At 45.3% G+C, this 26,157-nt stretch overlaps 1 protein-coding gene across 1 annotated transcript; it reads right to left on the reverse strand.

Annotated features, from left to right (window-relative positions):
* Positions 1–25,122, reverse strand: LOC122922234. Its single transcript, XM_044272795.1, has 5 exons — positions 25,010–25,122; positions 17,823–18,155; positions 2,278–2,526; positions 1,155–1,228; positions 1–378 (listed from the first exon to the last, which is right to left on the reverse strand). The coding sequence occupies exons 1-5, from the start codon at positions 25,059–25,061 to the stop codon at positions 334–336; spliced, it is 753 nt and encodes a 250-aa protein (XP_044128730.1). The 5' UTR covers positions 25,062–25,122; the 3' UTR covers positions 1–333.
* Positions 25,123–26,157: the final 1,035 nt, after the last annotated feature.

Here is a 26,157-nt window from a genome sequence, read left to right on the forward strand (position 1 = left end):
AATTGGTCCCGTCCGGGATACAGGGAAGTGCAGGAGGCTGGACCCTAAGAAAAAGAAAACCAAGGAAGTAGCGACAGGTAGGGGAAGTATACAGGGAGCAGTGGCGCAGTACCTAATAGACATATTGTGCAAAAAAAATTGTCCTTCATGGCCTAGCATTAGGAGAAAGGAAAGGGCACACGAGAGGCTGCGCTCAGTACAGCAGCACGCAGCATTTCGCAAGCATTACTGCATGCAGGGACAGATGCGATTGCCTGACGACCATCATAAAAAACGTACAGAAATGTAAACCGCGATGAATCACTGCCCGACAACGGGAGCAGAATACTTTATTTATGGTCTTCCTTCTTTCTTGTTCTTGCATTTTTTGTATATTACCTGTAATTATATTAATAAAGAAAACCTTATTCATTTCTATCATATACAGTAAAAGCATAATAATCACATCGCCAGAAATAGTGTCCCTAAAAATAGTCAAAAGCAATAGAAACAATAAAACATACCAGTAAGTTAATGACCCCACTGCCCGCTATCAGAGGTTCTCTAAAGAGGACCTGTCACCAAATACTAGCATTTCCTATGGAATCGCAACTCTTTTCTTGGAACTTGTTGTTGTGCAGTTCCTCTATTATTCCTCTTGGAAAAGTGTGACTACTAGGAATTATTGTTCACCTTGTCAAAGAGACATGTCTCTACACTAAGGATCAGCAATCTCAGGAACGCCGTCTTTTCTGAAACTACAACTCCCAAGATTTAAAAGAAATATCTTCTCCTGCCAGGGGCAGGGTTGTTACACCCTCTTAGAGGGATAGTGTGGTTTCTTAAGACCCTTTTTCAGTTGCCTCTTTAAGGGATACTTAAACACAGCAGTCTATACAATATACTGTACTGTATATGATGGACCATATACGGTACAGCAAGGAGTTTTGCTTTGCACTTAAAGGGGTCCTCCAGAACTTAAACATAGGCCTTGACTTGGGGTTGGACACTATGAGTACCAGGGATCAATGCTTGAACAGTCAGACACCATGAAGGGGGATGGATATTTGCAGGTGGTCTGTGGATGAATTTAAGCAAGCTCTTCAGAAGACACAGATCTGTGGGGTCCCTGTATGGTCTGTTGGTAAAACAATACAACCTTATATAACACTTACCAAAGCCATTACTATTACAAATAGACCAGGGATGATGATGCCAAGGATTATTCCGACTTTAGTGTGATGAGGCCCTAGAAAACAGATAATAAAGTTCATACAGAAGACCTCCTTCTAGATTGACAAATCCTGGTTCCTGTGTAGTCATCTTACCTGACCTGTCAACGAAGACGGAGCTGGAAGAGAACACAGGAGCAAAGGTGCACAGAGTGGCTCGGGTCTTGTTTTAAAGCTTAGCTGATAATCTAACCTTTAAAACAAGACTAGGATTGTGGCGCATAACTGCCATAAAATTGGACATACAGCTTTTAGAATGCAGGTCATGAACGAGAGCTGCAGTTTTATGAAGACCTCACTGGGACATGGTTCCACTGGATAGAGGATAAGTATTAGTTCAGGTAAAATAGGACCACTGGCACCCCCACTGATCACAAAAACAAGGCCTTGTACCCTGAAATGAATGGAGCAGCTGGATGAGCATGTGCCGTGTAGCTGCATTCATCCTTAGGGACTGCTGGAGATAGGTAAGCTCTCTACTCTGATATCTCCAACAGTCCTGAGTGGAGCTGCAGAGTGCTTGCTTGACTTACTGCTCCACTCATTTTGGAGAATCAAGACCCTGTTTTTGGTGATCAATGATTGTCCCAGAGGTCAGATCCCCAACGATCTAATAGTTATTCACTTTCCAGTGGATAGGAGGCTATATACCTTAAAGCCTAGTATCTCTGTGGTGTAGGTCCTCAGGGTTGGAGCATGACACAGGTATTGTCTCTGTGGTGTAGGTCCTCAGGTGAGGAGGATGACACAGGTATTGTATCTGTGGTGCAGGTCCTCAGGTGAGGAGGATGACACAGGTACTGTATCTGTGGTGCAGGTCCTCAGGTGAGGAGGATGACAGGTATTGTCTCTGTGGTGTAGGACCTCAGGGGAGGAGGATGACACAGATATTGTCTCAATGGTGTAGATCGTGAAAGGGTGCAGCATGACACAGATATTGTCTCTGCGGTGTTCTCTGATTCCCTGTCATGCTCTGCCGTCTCTGGCTGTGCACTAGGCAGTTTTGTCTGGAGTGCCCCTTTAATGTGTTTCTTACTAGACACAGGATCTAAAACTATCCACGTACCTCTTGATGGCATGGTATACTCCTGGACGTCTTTACTGGCTCTATTAGAGACAACCACCCTGTATACTCCAGTAGCAGTGCTCGGAACGATCAGGGTCTTGTTGTGGTTGGTCAGTAGGTGGTCCTCGGGGAGTTCTCCTCCAATCCTGCTCCAGATCACTATGGCCGGTTCATCCCCAGTATAGAAGACTGTCAGGGACGAGTTCTCCCCCAGAATAGTCTTGGATATGTTATTGATGCTGATGGGAGCTGGTGAGAGGAAAATGGAGTAGGGTTAAAATTCTCGTATAATGTAATGAGCAGTAATGGAGGTGGCCTGTGCTGAGGGTGGCGCCATAGTCCATGAGTGTAGGGTCAGGAGAAGAGTCACCAAAGGGAAGAACTGCAGAAGATGGTGCTGGCATGCAGTGTTGGACTGGGATACCTAGGGCCCACCAGTATAATTCATTCTGGGGGCCCACTGTACAGTGACATGAAAATATTAGGCTACTTTCACACTCGCGTTTTTGCTGGATCCGGCAGGGCTCAGCAAAAACGCTTCCGTTACTGATAATACAACCGTCTGCATCCGTTATGAACGGATCCGGTTGCATTATGTTTAACATTGCCAAAACGGATCAGTCATTAACTCCATTGAAAGTCAATGGGGGATGGATCCGTTTTCTATTGTGGAAGATTGTGTCAGAGAAAACTGATCCGTCCCCATTGACTTGCATTGTGGCTCATGACAGATCCGTCTTGCTCCGCATCCCAGGACAGAAAGCAAACCCCAGTATGCTGCGGTTTGCTCTCCGGTATGAGAACGGAATGGAATGCATTTTATAGCCCTTTCTGTTCAGTTACGTTTTGTCCCCATTGACAATGAATGGGGACAAAACGGAAGCGTTTTTTCCGGTATTGACACCCTATGATGGATCTCAATACTGGAAAACTAAAACACTAGTGTAAAAATAGTGTTACCTGACCTGTCAATGAAGACGGAACTGGAAGAGAACACAGAAGGAGCAAGGGTGGACAGAGCGGCTTTTAGTCTTGTTTTAAAGCTGACAATCTAAGCTGTAAAACAAGACTAGGATTGTGGCCCTAGCTGACATATAAAATTGGACATACGGCTTTTAGAATGCAGGTCATGAACGAGAGCTGCAGGTTTATGAAGACCTCACTGGGACATGGTTCCACTGGATAGAGAGTAAGTCTTAAATCGGTTAAAATAGGACCACTGGCACCCCCACTGATCGCAAAAACAAGGCCTTGTACCCTGAAATGAATGGAGCAGCTGGATGAGCATGTGCCGTGTAGCTGCATTCATCCTTAGGGACTGCTGGAGATAGGTAAGCTCTCTACTCTGATATCTCCAACAGTCCTGAGTGGAGCTGCAGAGTGCTTGCTTGACTTACTGCTCCACTCATTTTGGAGCATCAAGGCCCTGTTCTCGTGATCAATGATTGTTCCAGAGGTCAGAACCCCAACGATCTAATAGTTATTCCCTTTCCAGTGGATAGGGGGATTATACCCCTTAGAGCTTATTGTCTCTGTGGTGTAGGTCATCAGGGTTTGGGCATGACACAGGTATTGTCTCTGTGGTGTAGGTCCTCAGGGGAGGAGGATGACACAGGTATTGTCTCTGTGGTGTAGGTCCTCAGGGTTTGGGCATGACACAGGTATTGTCTCTGTGGTGTAGGTCCTCAGGGGAGGAGGATGACACAGATATTGTCTCTGTGGTATAGGTCCTCAGGTGAGGAGGATGACACAGGTATTGTCTCTGTGGTGTAGGTCATCAGGGGAGGAGGATGACAGGTATTGTCTCTGTGGTGTAGGTCCTCAGGGGAGGAGGATGATACAGGTATTGTCTCTGTGATGTAGGTCCTCAGGTGAGGAGGATGACACAGGTATTGTCTCTGTGATGTAGATCGTAAAAGGGTGCAGCATGACAGATATTGTCTCTGCGGTGTTCTCAGATTCCCTGTCATGCTCTGCCCCCTCAGGCGGTACACTAGGCAGTTTTGTCCGGAGTGCCCCTTTAATGTTGTGTTTCTTACTAGACAAAGGACTTAAAACTATCCACGTACCTCTTGATGGCATGGTATACTCGTGGATGTCTTTACTGGCTCTATTAGAGACACCCACCCTGTATACTCCAGTAGCAGTGCTCGGAACGGTCAGGGTCTTGGTGTGGTTGGTCAGTAGGTGGCCCTCAGGGAGTTCTCCTCCAATCCTCCTTCAGATGACTATGGCCGGTTTATCCCCAGTATAGATGACTGTCAGGGACGAGTTCTCTCCCAGACTAGTCTCAGATATGTAAAACTTTCACACTAGCGGCAGGACGGATCCGACAGGCTATTCACCCTGTCGCATCCGTCCTGCCACTATTTCGCCGTGCCGCCACTCCGTCCCCATTGACTATAATGGGGATGGGGGCGGAGCTGCGGCGCAGCACCGCAGTAAATGGCGAGAGGCCGCCGGACTAAAAGTACTGCATGTCCGACTTTTTAGTCCTGCGGCCTCTCGCTGTGCACTGTAGTGCTGCGCCGGAGCTCATTATAGTCAATGGGGACGGAGCAGCGGCACGGCGAAATAGTGGCAGGTCGGATGCGACATGGGATTATAGATCATACAACCTCCCCCTTAAATAACATAAACTAATAACTGTAAAATAATAATAAGACACGTGGACACATTAGTGCATGGATAAAATTAGGCCACGGCCAACTTTATTAAAGAATAGCTTATACAAATGGATAATAACCAATTAACTTCAAAACCACAGATTAGACCAGCCATAAGCTCGGCCTGAATATCATAATCAACTCATCCACTCGCCACTATACGGCGAGCGACTTTACCCATCGGACCATGCCAACTAAACAGGCGGCATGGGCCCCACCCAAAGCTATTTCAACCATAGCCTGCAAGTCTAGATTGAAAATATCTAACCCAACATCAGATAAACAAACTTTATCAGAAAAATACAGGCTGGGCACACCACCTTCCAGGTCCACATGTCTAAAAGGAAAATCCCCAAACGAGCAGCATAAAGCACGCCATAATCCTGTTCACCCGAATTCTAATTTTATCCGAGTATTTCATATTCGCATATGACAACCACAGCAACCGAGGAACCATTTCAGAGAAAACGAAACGGGAGTTAGGAAACAACCGCCTCGTTCTAACCATGGTTCGCTTCATGCCGTATGCCAATTCCATAGTTCCTACCTTACCCACATCATTACCACCTGCGTGTAAGATAATGACATCCGGGTACAAGGAACACATTTCAAAAATGACGTCCATCAAACCCTCCCAACGAAGTCCTCTAACTCTGTTCCAGTAAACGTGAACTGCATTCATGGACCACGACAGGTTATCACCGTATGATCTTTCCGTTCTTCCGTTTATGCTCTTTGATTGGCCCAGTGCACAAACGAATGGCCGACGATCCATACAGTGATACCTGAAAAATTTATCAAAAAACAACATTAGATAACATTCAAAGAAGGACGAATATAAAGCTTAAAACGACTAGACGACCACCTCCCAATTTTTTTAATCACTGACTTGTTTAAGCCAGACCAAGCAATCGTAGTTGCAGCCCCTAATCTGAAGGAATGTGGCGTAAGGTGAAAACCATCCAAACCCAAAACCAGTAAACATTTAGACAATACTGAACGAAGTTGATATTGAGTTAAAGGAGTAAAATCATGATGAACCAAAAATAATCCACCACCGACTGGCCTACAGTGCCAGTAACGTGATACCATACTTACCGGATTAATGTCACCAGACCCGATTCTACCCACACGTACCCAGGAACATTTACCTGGTCGATCCATCTTAGAGTGCGGAAGAAAGAACAAAACATAATTAGCATGAACATGCACATTCTCCAACATACCTGAACTAGATCCTTTACTCCTTGGCAAAAGCTCGCTAATCCAAAAAACATGCACGTAAAAGTGGTCGAAAAATGCAAGGCCTCAAAATCATTATCGCAGACCAAAGACGTAGCATAACACAACGATGACAACAAACCAGGGGAAATCGGGCACCTACTATCCAGAACACACCTACCCTTCTTATAACCCTTGAAAACTTGCTTAACCATAAACTAATCCAAAACTGCGGGAACACCTAAAACTCTAAGAAAAAAGGAAACACCTGAAAGCATCCTCACAACTGTTGCGTGGGCTAAATTCTCTTCAAAAAGCGATAAGCAAAAGGCCAAAGCAGAAACATCATTGCTACTAAACTTGGACCCACCTCTACTCTCCATAAAACAACACCACTTGTTCCAGGAACACACATAATCCAACCAAGTGGCCGGGTCAACAGAAGACTGCAGCTAAGACATGCCTACTACCAAATTAAATTCCTAAAGATATGGAGGGCACATCTCCCCTTCTAGGTAGGCCTCCTTTTTTAGCCTGCGAAATCTCAGAAACTGGAAACGAGAAAGCGAGTCAGCAATAGAATTATCCACTCCAGGAATATACTGTGCCTTCAACCAAATATTTAATTTTAGAAAGAGGAGAACTAAATGCCGTAACAATTTATTCACTAATGGACACTTGGTGTCACGGGTAGAGTCAGACTTATAGTAACGGGCCTGTAGTCGTGACAGGACTTAAACACGCCTGTAGTGGTGACAGACTTCGTAACCTCGCGCCTGTAGTCGTGACGGACTTCGTAACCTCGTGCCTGTAGTCGTTACAGACTTCGTAACCTTGCGCCTGTAGTCGTTACAGACTTCGTAACCTCGCACCTGTAGTCGTGACGGACTTCGTAACCTCGCGCCTGTAGTCGTGACAGGACTTAAACATCGTGCCTGTAGTCGTGACAGGACTTAAGCACCGTGCCTGTAGTCGTGACAGACTTCGTAATCATGCACCTGTAGTCGTGGCGGACACCGTAATACCGTGCCTATGGCCGTGATAGATTAGAGTAACCCTAGCGCATCTGGGTGCCCCCAATTGACCTGAACCCTCTGGACCATACCAACCGGCTGACCATCCGTATCCTAAGATGACACTGGACTGCCCGAGCCCGGCGTCCACGGGCCTAACCGAACTATGGACAAACAACCAGGAAGACCCTGCCGCACTCTGTGCCATCAAACGAGCAGCTGTATTGCCTGCTTCAACCGACTCTAATCTAGTTTGAAAGTCCGACATAGATGATGCCATAGAGTTGATGGCCGCGTGCAGTTGAGTGAGCGAGGTCTGAATGGTAGCCATGGACACCGTCTCCTGACTCTGGTCCGCCGGATCTGAAGACAGCAGACGGAAGAGTTCTGCCTTCCATGCAGATGCTGGGAATGGGATGCCTCTTTTGGTCAGCTCTGCCATCAACTTGGGCACTGTCCACGATCTTAACGACTGCCTGGAGTCTCTTGCCGCAACTGATGCCATGCTTCCACGGGAAGATGATGTGTCGCCCACCATCGATCCTTGAGACATCTTAACTAAAACATGACATGATTAATGTAGAACAGAAAAACACCCACCACCTGATTTTCCTCCACTCACCTAAGCCTAGACGTGCTAATAACCACCGTATCTGCATACGTGACTCGTACCCAGCACACAAACCACCCTAAAGCCCTCGCCCAGTGGCAGAGAACCGGAAGATGTGGACACCATAGAACTTACTGTGAAGCACCCGGCGAGTACCGGGCTGACCCATGACAAGGCATGCAAGTTGTCGCCTGTAGTTATGACAGGACTTGAACATGTCAGTCATGACAGACGTATCGAATCGTTGCCTGTAGTCGTGACAGGACTTAATTAGTCTGTAGTCGTGACAGACGCATCGAATCGTTGCCTGTAGTCGTGACAGGACTTAACGTATCTGTGGACGTGACACACATGTGGACAGCTATCTGTATGCGTGACAGAACTAGCGTGTCCTTAGACGTAACATGCGTATTGAAGCGTGTGGCCTGTAGTCGGGACAGGCTTGAGCGCAGTTGCGGACCTATCAGACATATTCGAGTCCTATATGAAGCTGTGTGTTGCAATTTTTTTTACCACATGTGAGTCGTGAATAAATTACCACAATAGTACTATACCTTGGAAATGTTTGCTTGCGGATGCAGTAACAGCTATATGGCTAAATATGTAGAGTGTTCGCTACTACTGGCTGTAACCCAAAACTACCCTACTCGGAGATAAGTCGTAGCTTACATGACCCGGATGCCTCCGTGCCAGCTAAATACGCAGCCGCTTGTAATCGCAGAGATCCTTATATGCCGGAGATGGAAAACCCGTAGATCTAGGAAAAGCATAGTAGTGCTATAACTAAGTACCTATATAATATATCTATATGATCAATTTATGCACTGTAGCACTTTATCTGAATACACAATGAAATATGTGATTTTTAACTATTTGCAATCACGGCCTTATAAGTTGCATAGAAGGCTTCTTGATCACTGGTTTGATTATGTATTTTATATGATATGTTTTTTCTACTTGATTGCATAATTATCACAAGGTATTGTGGGTATAAATGTGGATGTTTTGGCACCATTTTGTATGCTTGATAAAGACTGCAATGAGCAGTTGAAACGTTGCAGAGGGGAATAAAGCGGGTCTTTCACCTTCAATATACTGGAGTGCTGCCTCTTTTTTGGAGAATTATATATATATATATATATTTTTTTTTTTTATATATGCCCTCCTGCTTGTAACGAATCCCTTTCAATGCCTGATTTCATGTGAGTGACTAATAGTTATACACATACAGTACAGACCAAAAGTTTGGACACACCTTCTCATTCAAAGAGTTTTCTTTATTTTCATGACTATGAAAATTGTAGATTCACACTGAAGGCATCAAAACTATGAATTATCACATGTGGAATTCTATACATAACAAAAAAGTGTGAAAGAACTGAAAATATGTCATATTCTAGGTTCTTCAAAGTAGCCACCTTTTGCTTTGATTACTGCTTTGCACACTCTTGGCATTCTCTTGATGAGCTTCAAGAGGTAGTCACCTGAAATGGTCTTTCACTTCACAGGTGTGCCCTGTCAGGTTTAATAAGTGGGATTTCTTGCCTTATAAATGGGGTTGGGACCATCAGTTGCGTTGTGGAGAAGTCAGGTGGATACACAGCTGCTAGTCCTACTGAATAGACTGTTAGAATTTGTATTATGGCAAGAAAAAAGCAGCTAAGTAAAGAAAAACGAGTGGCCATCATTACTTTAAGAAATGAAGGTCAGTCAGTCCGAAAATTGGGAAAACTTTGAAAGTGTCCCCAAGTGCAGTCACAAAAACCATCAAGCGCTACAAAGAAACTGGCTCACATGCGGACCCGCCCCAGGAAAGGAAGACCAAGAGTCACCTCTGCTGCGGAGGATAAGTTCATCCGAGTCACCAGCCTCAGAAATCGCAGGTTAACAGCAGCTCAGATTAGAGACCAGGTCAATGCCACACAGAGTTCTAGCAGCAGACACATCTCTAGAACAACTGTTAAGAGGAGACTGTGTGAATCAGGCCTTCATGGTAGAATATCTGCTAGGAAACCACCTGCTAAGGACAGGCAACAAGCAGAAGAGACTGTTTGGGCTAAAGAACACAAGGAATGGACATTAGACCAGTGGAAATCTGTGCTTTGGTCTGATGAGTCAAATTTGAGATCTTTGGTTCCAACCACCGTGTCTTTGGTGCGACGCAAGAGAAAAGGTGAACGGATGGACTCTACATGCCTGGTTCCCACCTTGAAGCATGGAGGAGGAGAGTGTGATGGTGTGTGGGGTGCTTTGCTGGTGACACTGTTGGGGATTTATTCAAAATTGAAGGCATACTGAACCAGCATGGCTACCACAGCATCTTGCAGCGGCATGCTATTCCATCCGGTTTGCGTTTAGTTGGACCATCATTTATTTTTCAACAGGACAATGACCCCAAACACACCTCCAGGCTGTGTAAGGGCTATTTGACCATGAAGGAGAGTGATGGGGTGCTGCGCCAGATGACCTGGCCTCCACAGTCACCGGACCTGAACCCAATCGAGATGGTTTGGGGTGAGCTGGACCGCAGAGTGAAGGCAAAAGGGCCAACAAGTGCTAAGCATCTCTGGGAACTCCTTCAAGACTGTTGGAAGACCATTTCAGGTGACTACCTCTTGAAGCTCATCGAGAGAATGCCAAGAGTGTGCAAAGCAGTAATCAAAGCAAAAGGCGGCTACTTTGAAGAACCTAGAATATGACATATTGTCAGTTGTTTCACACTTTTTGTTATGTATATAATTCCACATGTGTTAATTCATAGTTTTGATGCCTTCAGTGTGAATCTACAATTGTCATAGTCATGAAAATAAAGAAAACTCTTTGAATGAGAAGGTGTGTCCAAACTTTTGGTCTGTACTGTATATGCCCTCCTGCTTGTATTGAATCCCTTTCAATGCCTGACTTCATGTGAGTGACTAATAGTTATACACGTATATATCATCCTCCCTCCTGAGAAAGAAAACCTATAACAAGGAGTCCACAAATTAATATATACGGTTCTACTATATCTCGATATATATATATATATATATATATATATATACATACCTACATATACATATATACAAAAACCAGGTGTGGGGGGGCACACTTCAAATGATAACACTCAGACGGATGATATTGATAATCATACAGTTTAATAAAATTTAAATTAAGATTACACCCCTAAAACATACATAAAATATGGTACATCATTGAATATGTTCCAATTATTTAAAATGCACACTCAATTCGCTGGATGGCTCTGAAAAGCAAAATAGCTCTATAAAGCAATATGAACTGTTGTCCACAATCAGCAAACAATTGATAGTTAGAGTCCGGCACCTTCAGACTCAAGGTGATAGTGTCCTACAAGTAAGTGGGGCAGATGTATATATTCACATCCACTGTTTGTAACAGTGCCCCTCTCAGTCTCATGCCCCACACTTGGCGCTGACAGTCAAGTACTTGAAATCCTGTTGTAAGGTAAAACTGCTCCAAACCGAGCCCGGTCTTACCCCTTCACCGCTGTTGTAGCGTTGTTCCAGGAGGCCCTGCCACACCCGCAGCGTCCAACGTGGTGTGCTGCCTGCGCCTGTAGCCGGTGTCCCAGTGACCTGGTTTCCAAGGGGACCGGAGCAAGCTCGTGTGACGTATAACTTGTGCGTCAGCGTCCATTCTGTACTTTTAGATACGTGACTATTTCTTATTCTTTGCCGGCTTTCTCGCTTTTTCCTTAGTTGTGTGTAGATCAACGCTTACTCTAGACACCGCCAGACGCGTTTCGGTGGTCTCAAGCCCCATTCCTCAGTGGCATACTGGTGTAAGCGGATCTCTTGCTCTTTATAACGGGCTAGCTCCCCCTCCCTTAATCCATATTGTTTCTGCTTCCACTACTCTATGGGGTGGATTTGCTTTGCAGGAATCCGAACAGTCACCATGATGTGTCTTTTTAACACTATATCTTATATTAAAATACTTTAAAACAATAAATACAATTGCCCCATATCATTAAAATTGATATCAGAGAAGACTACAAGGTCTCACATGAAAAACGCATGTAAAACGCATCAAAACCGCATCGCGTTTTACATGCGTTTTTTTCTTATAAATTCACTTTTCCTTGTCTATAACCTCAATTTTGCCATCATATGTTGGGATGACCAGCACCTTCATAGCTGGAACCATACATTTGCCTTTCCTTCAGAGATTTAGAATTTCTTTAATTTTGTGTAGGCGAATGTTACTGATCTCTATGTAGTTAAGAGAAGCCTGTCCTGCGGGGAGGGGAAATCACAGTGTCGGTAAAACGGCCAGACCTACGATCTCCCATCTCCACAGGACAACCCTCACAGAAACCCAAAGACCTCAAGCTCTGCATTGAGGCCTCTAGGAATGATGGTGTCATACTCGAAGCTCCTTCTGGATTCTTGTCGTGACATGTGTTGCAATATGGTTTCCCCCTCTCCAGGCTTTTTTAACTTTTTCAATTGCCACAAATTTTAAACCTGTGGGATCACAGTTATGTATTAATTTAAAATGTTTAGATAGAGAGTGCGTCTCCAGGCCTTTTTTGATATTTGCCACATGCTCTGCCACTCTCTTTTTCAGCGTTCTTTTGGTTCTGCCTATATACTGCTTCCTGCATCCACATTGTAGCAGATAAATAACATCTGTGGAATCGCAGGTTAGGCATTCCTGTATCTCCAAACTGAACGTATTAACTGTGGATACCACTTTCGTGGTCTTTTTTGGGAAACTGGTGATTTTACAGTTGGAACACCTGCCGCATTTAAAGAATCCATTTACTGCTAGCCAATTGTCTTGTGAAACATGTGAAACAAGTACCATCTTACATACGTGATACTACTGACATAGTCGGAACCCTGGAGGCGATCAGGTGGGTGGATGGCTGGATGGCTGGATCTTGGGGACCCTGGATGTGGGGTCTTTGTATACCATTATTGACCACACCCAGGGCATACAAGCCCTACAAGAACAAATGTCAGGAGATGTAGGTATCCCTAGTGAGCAGTTGGAGTTCCTATTGGGAGGGGTTAGATATATATTGGCCCACAATTATTTCTCCTTTGATAGGGAGTTCTATGTACAGCGAACTGGCACCGCCATGGGCACCAGGTTCGCCCCCAGCTATGCTAACTTGTTTTTGGCTCAATGGGAAAAAGAGGTCATCATGCCAAGGCTGGGGTCGGATCTGGTGCTATGGCGGCGCTACATAGACGATGTCCTGTTCATATGGCAAAATACAGCAGAATCCTTGGCTTTATTTCTTCAAGATATCAATAAGAACGATAAAAATCTGGTATTCACCCCTAGCATCAGTAAATCAAGAGTAGAATTTTTAGATCTTGAGATATGGGTGAAGGGGGACCAGCTACAATGCAATACTTTTTTCAAACCAGTCGCTAAAAACAGCTTTATTAGATACGCTAGCTGTCATTTACCCCGCTGGTTAATCAATGTGCCAACCAGTCAGTTCCGCAGGCTACGGCGGAACTGTACTGAAGATGCCAGGTTTGAGGAGGAAGCGACTGTTTTGAAAGAACAATTGCTAGAAAAAGATTACCCAGTACATGTGATCGAAAGGTCACTTGTAAAAGTGAAAAAAATGGAAAGAAAAGATTTCTTTCGGGTAAAGGATCCCCAAGGTTGTGATGAGGTACTGAGAATTATTTTACCTTTTAATTCTCAGTACAAGACTATTGAGAGGAGCATTCGCAAACATTGGGGACACCTATTAAATGATAAGTGGGTTGGCCCCCTTTTAAGTGAAGTTCCCAAAATCACCTACACTAGGGCAAATAACCTGGCCGGGAAGATAGCCCCGACAGTGCAATTGAGGAAGGAAAGCCATAAAAAAGTAAAAGACAATTGGCTAGCAGTAAATGGATTCTTTAAATGCGGCAGGTGTTCCAACTGTAAAATCACCAGTTTCCCAAAAAAGACCACGAAAGTGGTATCCACAGTTAATACGTTCAGTTTGGAGATACAGGAATGCCTAACCTGCGATTCCACAGATGTTATTTATCTGCTACAATGTGGATGCAGGAAGCAGTATATAGGCAGAACCAAAAGAACGCTGAAAAAGAGAGTGGCAGAGCATGTGGCAAATATCAAAAAAGGCCTGGAGACGCACTCTCTATCTAAACATTTTTAAATTAATACATAACTGTGATCCCACAGGTTTAAAATTGTGGCAATTGAAAAAGTTAAAAAGCCTGGAGAGGGGGAAACCATATTGCACACATGTCACGACAAGAATCCAGAAGGATCTTCGAGTATGACACCATCATTCCTAGAGGCCTCAATGCAGAGCTTGAGGTCTTTGGGTTTCTGTGAGGGTTGTCCTGTGGAGATGGGAGATCGTAGTCTGGCCGTTTTACCGACACTGTGATTTCCCCTCCCCGCAGGACGGCTTCTCTTAACTACATAGAGATCAGTAACATTCGCCTACACAAAATTAAAGAAATTCTAAATCTCTGAAGGAAAGGCAAATGTATGGTTCCAGCTATGAAGGTGCTGGTCATCCCAACATATGATGGCAAAATTGAGGTTATAGACAAGGAAAAGTGAATTTTAAGAAAAAACGCATGTAAAACGCGATGCGGTTTTGATGCGTTTTACATGCGTTTTTCATGTGAGACCTTGTAGTCTTCTCTGATATCAATTTTAATGATATGGGGCAATTGTATTTATTGTTTTAAAGTATTTTATATAAGATATATGTTAAAAAGACACATCATGGTGACTGTTCGGTTCCTGCAAAGCAAATCCACCCCATAGAGTAGTGGAAGCAGAAACAATATGGATGAAGGAGGGTGGAGCTAGCCCGTTATAAAGAGCAAAGATCCGCTTACCCAGTAGGCCACTGAGGAAGGGGCTTGAGACCCCGAAACGCGTCTGGCGGTGTCTAGAGTAAGCGTTGATCTACACACAACTAAGGAAAAAGCGAGAAAGCCGGCAAAGAAAAGAAAGAGTCACGTATCTAAAAGTACAGAATGGACGCTGACGCACAAGTTATACGTCACACGAGCTTGCATCCGGTCCCCTTGGAAACCAGGTCACGTGGGACGCCGCGTACAGGCAGCAGCACACCACGTGGGACGCTGCGGGTGTGCGGCCTCCTGGAACAACGCTACAACAGCGGTGAAGGGTAAGACCGGGCTCGGTTTGGAGCAGTTTACCTTACAACAGTATTTTCAAGTACTTGACTGTCAGCGCACAAGTGTGGGCATGGGACTGAGAGGGCACTGTTACAAACAGTGGATGTGAATATATACATCTGCCCCACTTACTTGTAGGACACTATCACCTTGAGTCTGAAGGTGCCGGACTCTAACTATCAATTGTTTGCTGATTGTGGACAACAGTTCATATTGCTTTATAGAGCTATTTTGCTTTTCAGAGCCATCCAGCGAATTGAGTGTGCATTTTAAATAATTGGAACATATTCAATGATGTACCATATTTTATGTATGTTTTAGGGGTGTAATCTTAATTTAAATTTTATTAAACTGTATGATTATCATCCCTCTGAGTGTTATCATTTGAAGTGTGCCCCCCCACACCTGGTTTTTTAGACAATTCTTTACATTTGGTCCTGAGGGTGGGACCAGGGGGTGTGCACCTTACCCATATAGGAAGAGGGTGAGCCACCGCTGTCGTTTGATATACATATATACCCATTTTATTTTTTTCTATTATTGCATCTAACTAATCATTTTAAAAAAAGGCTCCGTTCCAACTGACAACCCAAATACACATTGAAGTTAGGCATAGAACCGTGAAAACTTATGCTTGTAATGAATTTGTATAGAAGTAACAATACCGACTTTGACCAGTAGACGGCGTGCAAGTACAGTTCAGACAGCAGAGCGTGGTTCAGCAGAGGAAACCAGTTCCGCCGACAATGAAACAGCAGAAGGTTCATAAGAAATGATCGCATGCCGAACACCCCCCTTCTCTCTCCCCTGTGTGCTGGCCATACAGCCCCGATCTTACCGTTATCTTGCCGAAGTATTAGGGTAGAAAATGCAGACGCCGAACTTTGCGGCTGCTTGAGAAAACGAAAGTACCGATGCCAGGAAGTGACGCAGACGTGCACAACCAGACGCAAACGAGCCGACGCTGGTGAGGAGAGGGGGGAGTCTTATAAACGCTAGTCCCCGCCTTCGCATCCTACAAATACAGCAAATATACATTTGCTTATAACTTATTACCAGTATGTATAACAATTCGCTTATACGAGAAAAACCTGCCCCATAAGACTAAAGATACCACAACTGGAAATAATTCCAATAACACAATCTTCTTCGTCACTCCATTTTCTACCCAAGAAGGATGCCACTCTGATGCACACCAATGCCCACTCCAATATGCTCCAAACCCACTGGCGCCTGCTGCGTCCGTGAACAAATCAAGGGAAGGAGCCAAAACAAATTCGTCCTGCCAATAACGACGACCGTTGAACTGCTGAAAAAATTCTAACCAAATAGACAAATCCTCTTTAACTTCCTTAAGTAGCCGCACGTGAAAAGCTGGATTACGCACACCTGAAATTTTTGCCGACAACTGTCTACAGAACACACGCCCCATCGGCATAATCCGTGATGCAAATGCTAAAAGACCCAATACTGACCGAATTTCCCTCACCGTCCGCTGTCCGTTTAAATAGTAAATCAGATATGGCAGCCCGTATCTTCTCAACCTTCAACAACGGCAGACGAAATTCTCCTTCCACAGAATCGATAACAATACCCAAATACTCGAAACAACTAACCGGATAAACAGTCTCATCTACAGCTAAAGGAACATCAAACTCTGGATAAACATCCATAAAAGAATTCAAAAGATCTAAACAAACTGAAGAACCAACCGGTCCTATAAACAAAAAATCATCTAAATAATGAGTTACATGCCCCCGCATGTTCCTCATGGCAACCACCCATGCTAAAAAGGAAGAAAAAAACTCAAAATAGAAACAAGACACATAGATCATCAGCTTCTGATCGGCGGGGGTCCGACACCGGGACCCCCGCCGATCAGCTGTTTGAGAAGGCAGCGGCGCTCCAGCAGCTCCGCGGCCTTCTCACTGTTTACTGCAGGCCCAGTGACGTCACGACTAGTATCACGCTAGTTGATACTAGACGTGATGTCACTGGGCCAGCGGTAAACAGTGAGAAGGCCGCATGATTCTCCGGGTCAGCTAGGCAGGCTTCCAACCAGGCAGACGTCCCCCCAGCTCCGGCTCGTCTCCTGAGTTCCGCGATCAGATCATCCATGGTTAGCGGACGTCAAACAGCAGGGCGACACACAGGGCGGCAGGCGGGCCGCAGCTCCTCAGATTACGATCCAGCAGACAGCACAATGCTGTCGGCCACCGCAATTATATACACCTTTGGCCATAAACACTCCTGACCATCAGCCAATGCCCTACTGTTGCTGGGGTTCCTAATCTTCCTGACCCCAGCAACAATTCTGGGATAGGACATATAACCGTCCAATCCGGCCTTACCTTTCCTACCCTGGATACAATGGCTATTTTTAGCCATCCACCATCCACTTTCGGCGGGAAAAATTCCCGCCAAAACGAATAGCCATCTAACCTGGGATGCTCATAATACCATAAGGATCCTGACATATTGTCATATACGGGATCCTGACAGGGTGAACAGCCTGTCGGATCCGTCCTGCCGCTAGTGTGAAAGTACCTAAGTGATGCTAATGGGAGCTGGTGAGAGGAAAATGGGGTCAGGTTAGAATTCTCATATAGTATAATGAGCAGTAATGGAGGTGGCCTGTGCTGAGGGTGGAGCCATAGTCCCTGAGTGTAGGGTCAGGAGAAGTGTCACCAAGGTGAAGAACAGCAGAAGATGGTGCTGTCATGTCTGATGGAGAAGTTCAGGAGGAGTGTGTGCTCCAGTATGAACCGAACACATCAACAACACAGATCTCTGCTTGGTCTTTGTCCTGGTTTGTTACAATGTATCAGCCAGATTAGATAAGAAGCCATGGCCTGTGAGACTGAAGACTTACCCATGACATGGCAGTCCTGTGTGTTGTACGGTGTCTTCCTTTGGTTTTTATCAATGTAGTATATAAAGTATGTCCCGGCATCCTCGCACTTGGCTTTGCTGACCGTGACACACCCGCAGGTTTTATCCAAGGTGGTCCTGATCTTGTATCGACCATAGACATGAAGAGACTGGTTTTGGCAAAAATAGGTAAATACCATCGAGCTTCTATGATCCACGTTGTAATCCCCCTCGGCCTTGCAGGGTAAATCACAGAAGGTGAGGTTTCCTGAGGTGGTCACATAGATGTCTGTTGTGGTGGACTCGTTTGGACAAAGAGGAATCCCCTGAAGAGCTAGAAAATATAAAAACATTGTAGTCATTGCCTCCATCATCTGCTGCTATCCTGCACCAGGCCAGCCACCTAACATAAAGGGCACCCCGCCTGATACCAGGCAGGAGACCCCCAAAAGTCCAGAGTGTGCCCTGGGAAGAAAGGGCGTGCACCACCTTCCATATGCACAGCCCAGGGAGTGTCTGAGGAACGATTGCATTGTGAACTGCGAGTGCCAAAACCATCACTCCCATCCTCTCTGCAGTCCTCCTGCACTAGTTGTTCTTCTAGGCTCGCTACACACGAGGTGGCGCATGCGCAGTACATGACTGGTACAGCTGATAACAGAAGGAAGAGTACAGTACATGGCCCGGCCAGGGAGATTCCGGTGGTTCACACACATTGGTCTGCTAAAGGGCGAAGCCAGTCCCCCCCCTCAATCGGCACAAACAAAAACTCCAGTGTGTTTCTTTAGTGCTACGTTTGTGCTGTTTTGTGCTGCAAAAATTAACATTTGTGCAGCTTTTATTTTAAAGATAATAGCAATTGTTTGTTTCAAGATGATGACATCACCAGCCCCCTACAACAGTCAAAATACATGAAACTTGCTGGATGGTTAGCGCTACTGTCACCGCCAGACATCTGAGAAGCTCTGACAGACGTTCTTCAGAACCTCCTGCTTGAGGTTCTTTTGTTTTGCTTTCGTTTTGTCATCTCGTTTCCCTCTCTCAGCTGTCATCTAGTTGCACTGATTGCATCCCTTTAAATCCCCTCCCATACTGCATCACTTTGCGGTTTATACGACTTCCTGGAGTGTGTACATGCTGGATGCTACAACTTATGCTTCTACAGATAAGTCTGTTCATTGATTTGCGTTTTCCTGTTTGTTTGATCCTAGGTGACCCTGACTCCCTCCGTATTAAGTGTAGGGAGCCGGTGGTCGTGTCCCCTCACTATTATAGGGTCTTCAGGTGTCATACAGTTGAGGCACGAGGGCATGCAATTATCTATCATAGAGATCTTTGCATGGGCTGAGCAGTCAGGGAGAGCTTGAGGGCTTAAATAGGGGTCACCCCTTTTGTTCCTTAGTTTCGGATCAAGCCAGTCGGATCCTTATTTGTAACTTCTTGTTTTCTGTTACACCATCCGTGACAGCTACGTTTGTGCTGGTTTGTGTCAATTAAATCTCCATTCTATCTCCTTTAGTTGTCAAGTTATTAACCATTTATTAAAAGGTCACCCAAGTTATTAACCATTTATACTAAAGGTCACCCAGCTCCCCCACCACAGCCAAAAGACACGAAACCGGCTGGTTGGTTAGTGCTACGCATGTGCTGGTTTGTGCTGTAAAAAATAACATTTGTGCTGCTTTTATTTGTAAGATAAAAATAAATAAATAAACAATTGCTATTAAGATGACATCACCAGTTCCCCCGCAAGAGCCAAAAGACACAAAACCAGGCTGGTTGGTTAGTGCTTCGTTTGTGCTGTAAAAATGATATTTTGTGCTGCCTAATTTTATGGACTCCATTACCAGGTCTGAAGCATACTCACTTTACACAGGTAGTAAGACAAGTTACTATAACTTGATATCACTTGAGGTAAGAATGATTATAGCTACAGCCAAAAAACTAAATACTAACTATCAAGAAGTAGAAGAGTAAAATGTGTCTTAAACATTTTTATTCTACAAATTGTTTTACAAACTGTAGATCATAAAGTTTTCATGAAAATCAATGACAAATGAAGAACAAATAAACAAAAACCTAGAGATATCTGTCACAGAGGGTGTTACAGAAAACTAGAAGACACAAATGAAGATCCGACTGACTTGATCCAAAACTAAGGAACAGGAGGGTAAGCCCTGTAACAGCCCTAGCACTCTCCCTTACTGCTCAGCCTATGCAAAAATCTCAATGGTAGAAAATTGCATACCCTCGTTCCACGACTGTATGACACCTGAACACCCTATAATAGTGAGGGGACACGACCACCGGCTCCCTACACTTAAAACGGAGGGAGTCAGGGTCACCTAGGATCAAGCCCACAGGAAAACAGAAATAAAGAAACAGACTTATCTTGTGGATGCAGCAGTAACAGCTTCTAGCATCAGCACACTCCAGGAAGTTGTATAAACCGCAAGGTGAGGCAGTATGGGGAGGAGAAATATAGAAAGGTAATCACTGCCAATAGATGACAGCTGGGAGAGGGAGGAGAGATGTCAAAACGAAAGCAAAACAAAAGAAGATCATGCAGGAGGTACTGAAGAACATCTAACAGAACTTCTCAAAGATCTGGTGGTGACAATATCATAGTGACCATCACTATGTTGGCCAGAAGAAGGGACCCTGTGTGGCCCCCGAAACGTTGGCTGTTTGACGCATGTGACGATTGAATAAAAAGTGCTTTACTTCTTGCAAATATCATTGAGTGCTGGTGACTTCTATTGTGGACTGTATCTGACACGGCGCCATCCATGTTGTCACTTCAAGCACCGACCTCTTACTCAAGGTCTGTACGCTGTACGGAGCGCAGGTGATTTCGAATTATTAGCTGCTTGTAGTTCCCAATTACCATTTGTTAAGCGTAGGTGGCAAAGGTTTTAGCTTGAGATAATCTTTTTTATGCACTTCTCATGGACACGTGCAGTTACCGTTTAATGAAGACTGTGAAAATGTCAGAACTTAATATGGATATCGCTATGTTTTGGTTGATATTGTCTGTGAAGGTTCTCATTTATCCAGGTCATGGTATATCTGTAAAGAATAAATCAAGGCAACTGGACGTACTGTAGATTTCTTGAAAACGTTTCCCTCGCTCTTCCAACGAGCTTTCTCAATTCTGAGTGACTGTACAAGAATTTTGGTTTATTTGTTCTTCATTTATTCTAAATTTATTTTTTGGGCTGTAGCTATAATCATTCTTACCTCAAGTCATGTCAGTCCATATTAACTTGTCTTACTACCTGTTGTGGTAAGGTGCAGGGTACCGTAATGGATGGCAGATACGTGTCACCGAGGTTCCTGGCCTTGGTGAGGTAAGAGCTGGATTTTGTGTGTTAACAGCAGTAGCTGTTGACACCTTTAATACTTAGTATGGCCGCAAAGCCAAATCCGGGCCGGCTTTTACTGGCAGTAGGTAAAGAGTTGGGCGGGTGCCTACTCCCCACGTTCCAGAACCAGGTTTTGGAGCTGGGATTTAAATTCCCAGGCAGCAACCTCAGCTGAGAGGAGAAGGAAGGAAAATCACTGTAAGTCTGGGTGATTTTTTCAGTGTGTGGAGCTGAGGCCTGGACCCCAACACAGGCGTAAAGAGCGCCCAGCATTCTGTGAGAAAGCTTTATGTGGCTGTGCGATCGGCCAGGAAAGGACTCATTCCAGTAAAGGAGCCAGGTGAAGCTCTGTTATTTTGTGTGTGAACTAACACCAAGTGACTGTTCTGTTTTATTGTTTGAGCGAATGTAAAATAAACTCTCTTTTGCTTCATTACCTGGACTCCATTTGCCTCTATACTGCACCCGCACCCCTGTCTACTGGAGTAATTCCCCACATTTGGTGGATGATGCGGGCGGGTGCAGTGAGGCTTGCCTGAGGGCCGGGAAAGTTTTTTTTTGCCTTAAACACCGGTGGATGTCATACATTAAGCCGGCAAATCTGCGCCCTGAGTTCCCTGACAAGATGGAGGCTGTTGTGAAAGCCCTCGTGGAGGCTAACCTGCAGCAGCGGGAGGCGAACAAACAGCAGCAAGAAACTAACCAGCTGCTGTTACAACATGTGATGGCGTTGCAAGCAGCAGGAACAACCCCGAGTACTTTTGATGCCAGGAAAGCGGTTCAGGCCGCCATTCCAAAGATGGGTTCCTCTGATGATGTTGAGATGTTTGAGAAAGTTGCCCCAAAACCAATGGGCTGAGATTCTCGCTCCATTCCTGTCATCTGGACCCCAGCAGGTTTTCTTCGATCTGCCCGAGGACCAAGTGGCTGATTACCAGGTTGTCAAGGGTGAGATATTGGCCAGACTGGGGGTGAACGTTTTGGTATGGGCTCAGCGGGTGCATCAGTGGGAGTTTAACCCGGCTGAACCTGCCAGACCCCAGTACTATGACTTGTTGCATCGTTTACAAAAATGGCTGCAGCCAGAGACAATGAGCCCCGCTGCTATGCTGGACCGGTTGTTGGCTGACATCTTCTGGAGGGCTTTGCCATACACTCTCCAATACTGGGTAGGCCAGGTATCGCCGGGTAACGCCCTAGAGATGGTCGACCTCGTGGAGTGTTTTGAGGCCACTAAAAATATACAAGGGGGTTCTTTTGGGAGGGGGCCAGTTAAAGCCAGGAAAGCCCCGCCTTCGACCCGACGGCCGGTTCCAGCAAAGCCTGCTCGAGACGTGCCCCCCGCAGACCCGGCTCCCATTATCTGCTGGCGGTGCCAGGAACCGGGTCACATAAGAGCTGACTTTCACCATCAAGATAAACCCATGGACACCTACTATAGCTATCGGCAGTCGTTGTATGCCCTTGAGACCTTAGACACAAGCCACCTGTGCCAAGTGAAGGTGGGAGATACTTTGGCGGTGGCGCTGCTGGACTCAGGGAGCCTGGTGACCCTGGTTAGCGCTGCCCTGGTGCTGCCCATCGAGTACACGGGCCGAAAGGTGAGGGTGGCATGTATTCACGGGGGACTTGAAAGATTATCCCACCGCCCAGGTGACCTTGTCCACGGTGGCCTGCAAGTGGACTCACGAGGTGGTCGTAGCCAACACCCTCCCACACAAACTAGTAATAGGGAGAGACTTCCCCGGTTTCCCGTCCCTGTGGCCAGAGGTTAAATGTGATGATACACACAGGTCAGGGGTAGCCCCACCAGAGTGGCCCTGCTCAGGGGGGAATCCAGAGCCCTGGGAACCTGAGGCCGAAGGGCCCGCAGTGGGGGTATCCACCTCTAAGGAGGAGGAGACAACCCCACTAAATGTGATGGTGGGAGACGTGGAGGAGTTGCCACCAGGACCAGAGTTGGCAGACCTCAACGTCTCTGGTGAAAATTTTGGTACTGCACAGCACCGGGATCCCACCCTGACTCTGGCCTGGGAAAATGTGGTGACAACGAAAGGAGATAGAATGGAGATTTTATCGGCACAAACGTAGCACTAACCATCCAGCAAGTTTCATGTCTTTTGGCTGTTGTAGGGGGGCCGGTGATGTCATCATCTTGAAACAAACAATTGTATTATCTTAAAAATAAAAGCAGCACAAATGGTAATTGGAGTTTTTGTTTGTGCCGATTGAAGGGTCAATCGATGGGCTTGGGAACGCCCTAGGGCAGTGATGGCTAAACTCCAGCACTCCATCTGTGGTGAAACTACAACTCCCAGCATGCTCCATTCATTTCTACGGAGTTCTGAGAACAGCCTAGCAAGTGTGCATCTTGGGAGTTGTAGTTTTACCACAACTGGACTGCCGGAGGTTAAGCCATCACAGCCCTAGGGGCACTTGATATGAGATCAACTTCATTTTCTCTGCAATGCTAAGGCTATGTCCACCAAAATAAGGTACGGTATATAATCATATGGCGGCATCATTATCTATACACTATGAGATACACACAAATACTACCGTCATATTGCGCCTTATACTGTACACACAAGGTTCTATAGGAGGTACATAACATGTGATCTGTAGTCCAGACCCCCTGATACTCCCAGACCGGGGGTCACCACTCCTGTACAATACACCTGACATGGTTGATTATTTTATAACCCCCACCACCCGCATTCCGACCAGCAAACCTTTTCCTCTTTACGTTGTAGAGGTTGTTCCTTGGGATTACATACAAGTTATGGTTATTCACAGAGTATTCTAAGCTCCATGTGAACAGTGTCCCAAGTTCTCACTAAGACATGGATGGGGGAAAGTGTCTGAGATGTGAACCTCAGCCGTGTTAGCCCCCCATATCAAAATTTTTGAACAAAACATATGCAGTTGGTTAGATCTTTGTTAGATCAATTGTTGTCTGCGTTAGATCTCTGAGATATTAACAGTTATTTGCAGGGGGGGCTAACCCGTCATCAGCTTCCCCTTATCAAAAAATTGACCAAACAATTAGCTATTCTGGAAGATATTTGTTAGATCCGGTGTGATCAACTAGTTGTTTTGTTAGATCTCACATAATTACAGACTTATTAAGTGATTAATGAGGGGGGCTAGCCCCCCCCCCCCCCAAACACATGCAATTTTCTGATAAAATTTGATGCAGACAAATAGGCCTTCGTTAGATCTGGTAAGATCAAGTGGTTTCAACGTTAGATCTCATATAATTACAGAGATATTATGGATTTTTGGTATTACATAAGGGGGGCTAGCCCCCCCACATGCAATTTTCTGGTAAAATTTCATTCAGGCTAATAGGCCAAATATCTCTGTATTTATATGAGATCTAACGTTGAAACCACTTGATCTTACCGGATCTAACAAAGGCCTATTAGTCCGAATCAAATTTTACCAGAAAATTTCATGTGGGGGGGGCTAGCCCCCCCTCATTAATCACTTAATAAGTCTGTAATTATGTGAGATCTAACAAAACAACTAGTTGATCATACCTGATCTAACAAATATCTTCCAAAATAGCTAATTGTCTGGTACATTTTTTGATAAGGGGGGGCTGATGACTGGTTAGCCCCCCTGCAAATAACTGTTAATATCGCTACTTCTGTGTGAGATCTAACGCAAACAACAAAGATCTTTTGATATGGGGGGGCTAACACGGCTGAGGTGAGGTGTGATGAAGCCTCAGACACAAAATGACACATCTCACATCTCGGCTCTCTTATCCATCTCTTATGTTATATTCCCTCGTTTCTAGTGATATTTAGTACATTACCTGAGCTCAGCAGTGTGAGGAGCATGGAGAGAACGTCTGCTGCGGCCACCATGGCCTACCGCTGCCGATGTGAGCAGAGAGGGGGGAGGGCATGAGCAGTGCTTACAGGGCGGCTCTCCTGACACAAGTTCTGAAAATGTTTGCATCGTTCATTCACTTGTGCCATGCGACCACAGAGTGCGATTGAAGAGCTTCCTATTACTGACACTCCGTGGTCACCAGCCTACCTGCACATCGCTGCACTGGATCCTAATGTACACACATCGTCAGATTATGGAGGGATTTTAGTGTGGTCAATTCTGCTAATTGGATATTAATGGGAAGAGCTTGAGATTTTGTGTTGTTGATCTTATAGTAGGAAAGAGATCCATAATGGGAAATCACATCAAGGGCACTATCAAGCGCGTTGAGAGGGTCAGTTAATGTGAGAATGATATCATCTGCGTAGAGTGTGATTTTATGGGACCTGTCCCCTACTTCTACACCAGAGATAGTGGTTAAGTTCCTGACATTTTGTGCTAGGGGTTCTAATGCAATAATGAATAATTAGGGTGAAAGGGGGCATCCTTGTCTGGATCCATTGGTTACTTAAGAGGGATCTGAAACTACCCCGTTAACCCAGACTTTCGCGGAAGGAGAGGAATACAGGCTGCGGATAGCCTGTAGTATTTGTTCCGAGAAGCCCATTTGACGAAGGGTAGAGAATGCGTAATCCCAGTGTAAGCGATCAAATGCTTTTTCTGCGTCTAATGTCACTGCAAGCACATTTCGGCATAATTGAACAGATTGACAAACCGTCTGGTGTTATCGGATGCTTGTCGCCCAGCCACAAAACCAGTTTGGTCTGGGTGGATCGGAGAAGGGAGTAATGGGGATAGCCTGTTTGCAACGAGTTTGGCAAAAAATGTATTATCAGAGTTAAGCAACAAAATAGGCCTAAAATTCTGGGGCATGTCTGGCATTTACCAGGTTTTGGAATAGTGACTATTAGTGCTTCCAGCATGTCTGGGGGGAAGGGATTTCCCTCTAGTACCCCATTGAACATGTCCAGTAGGTAGGGTGTAAGAAGGGGTTGGAGTTGGTGAAAGTACTCATTAGAGAGTCCATCAGGCCCCGGGGATTTGCCCAAAGGGAGCAATGAAATAGTT

This window comes from Bufo gargarizans, chromosome 11 (genome assembly GCF_014858855.1).
Source record: "Bufo gargarizans isolate SCDJY-AF-19 chromosome 11, ASM1485885v1, whole genome shotgun sequence".
Taxonomy (NCBI): domain Eukaryota; kingdom Metazoa; phylum Chordata; class Amphibia; order Anura; family Bufonidae; genus Bufo; species Bufo gargarizans.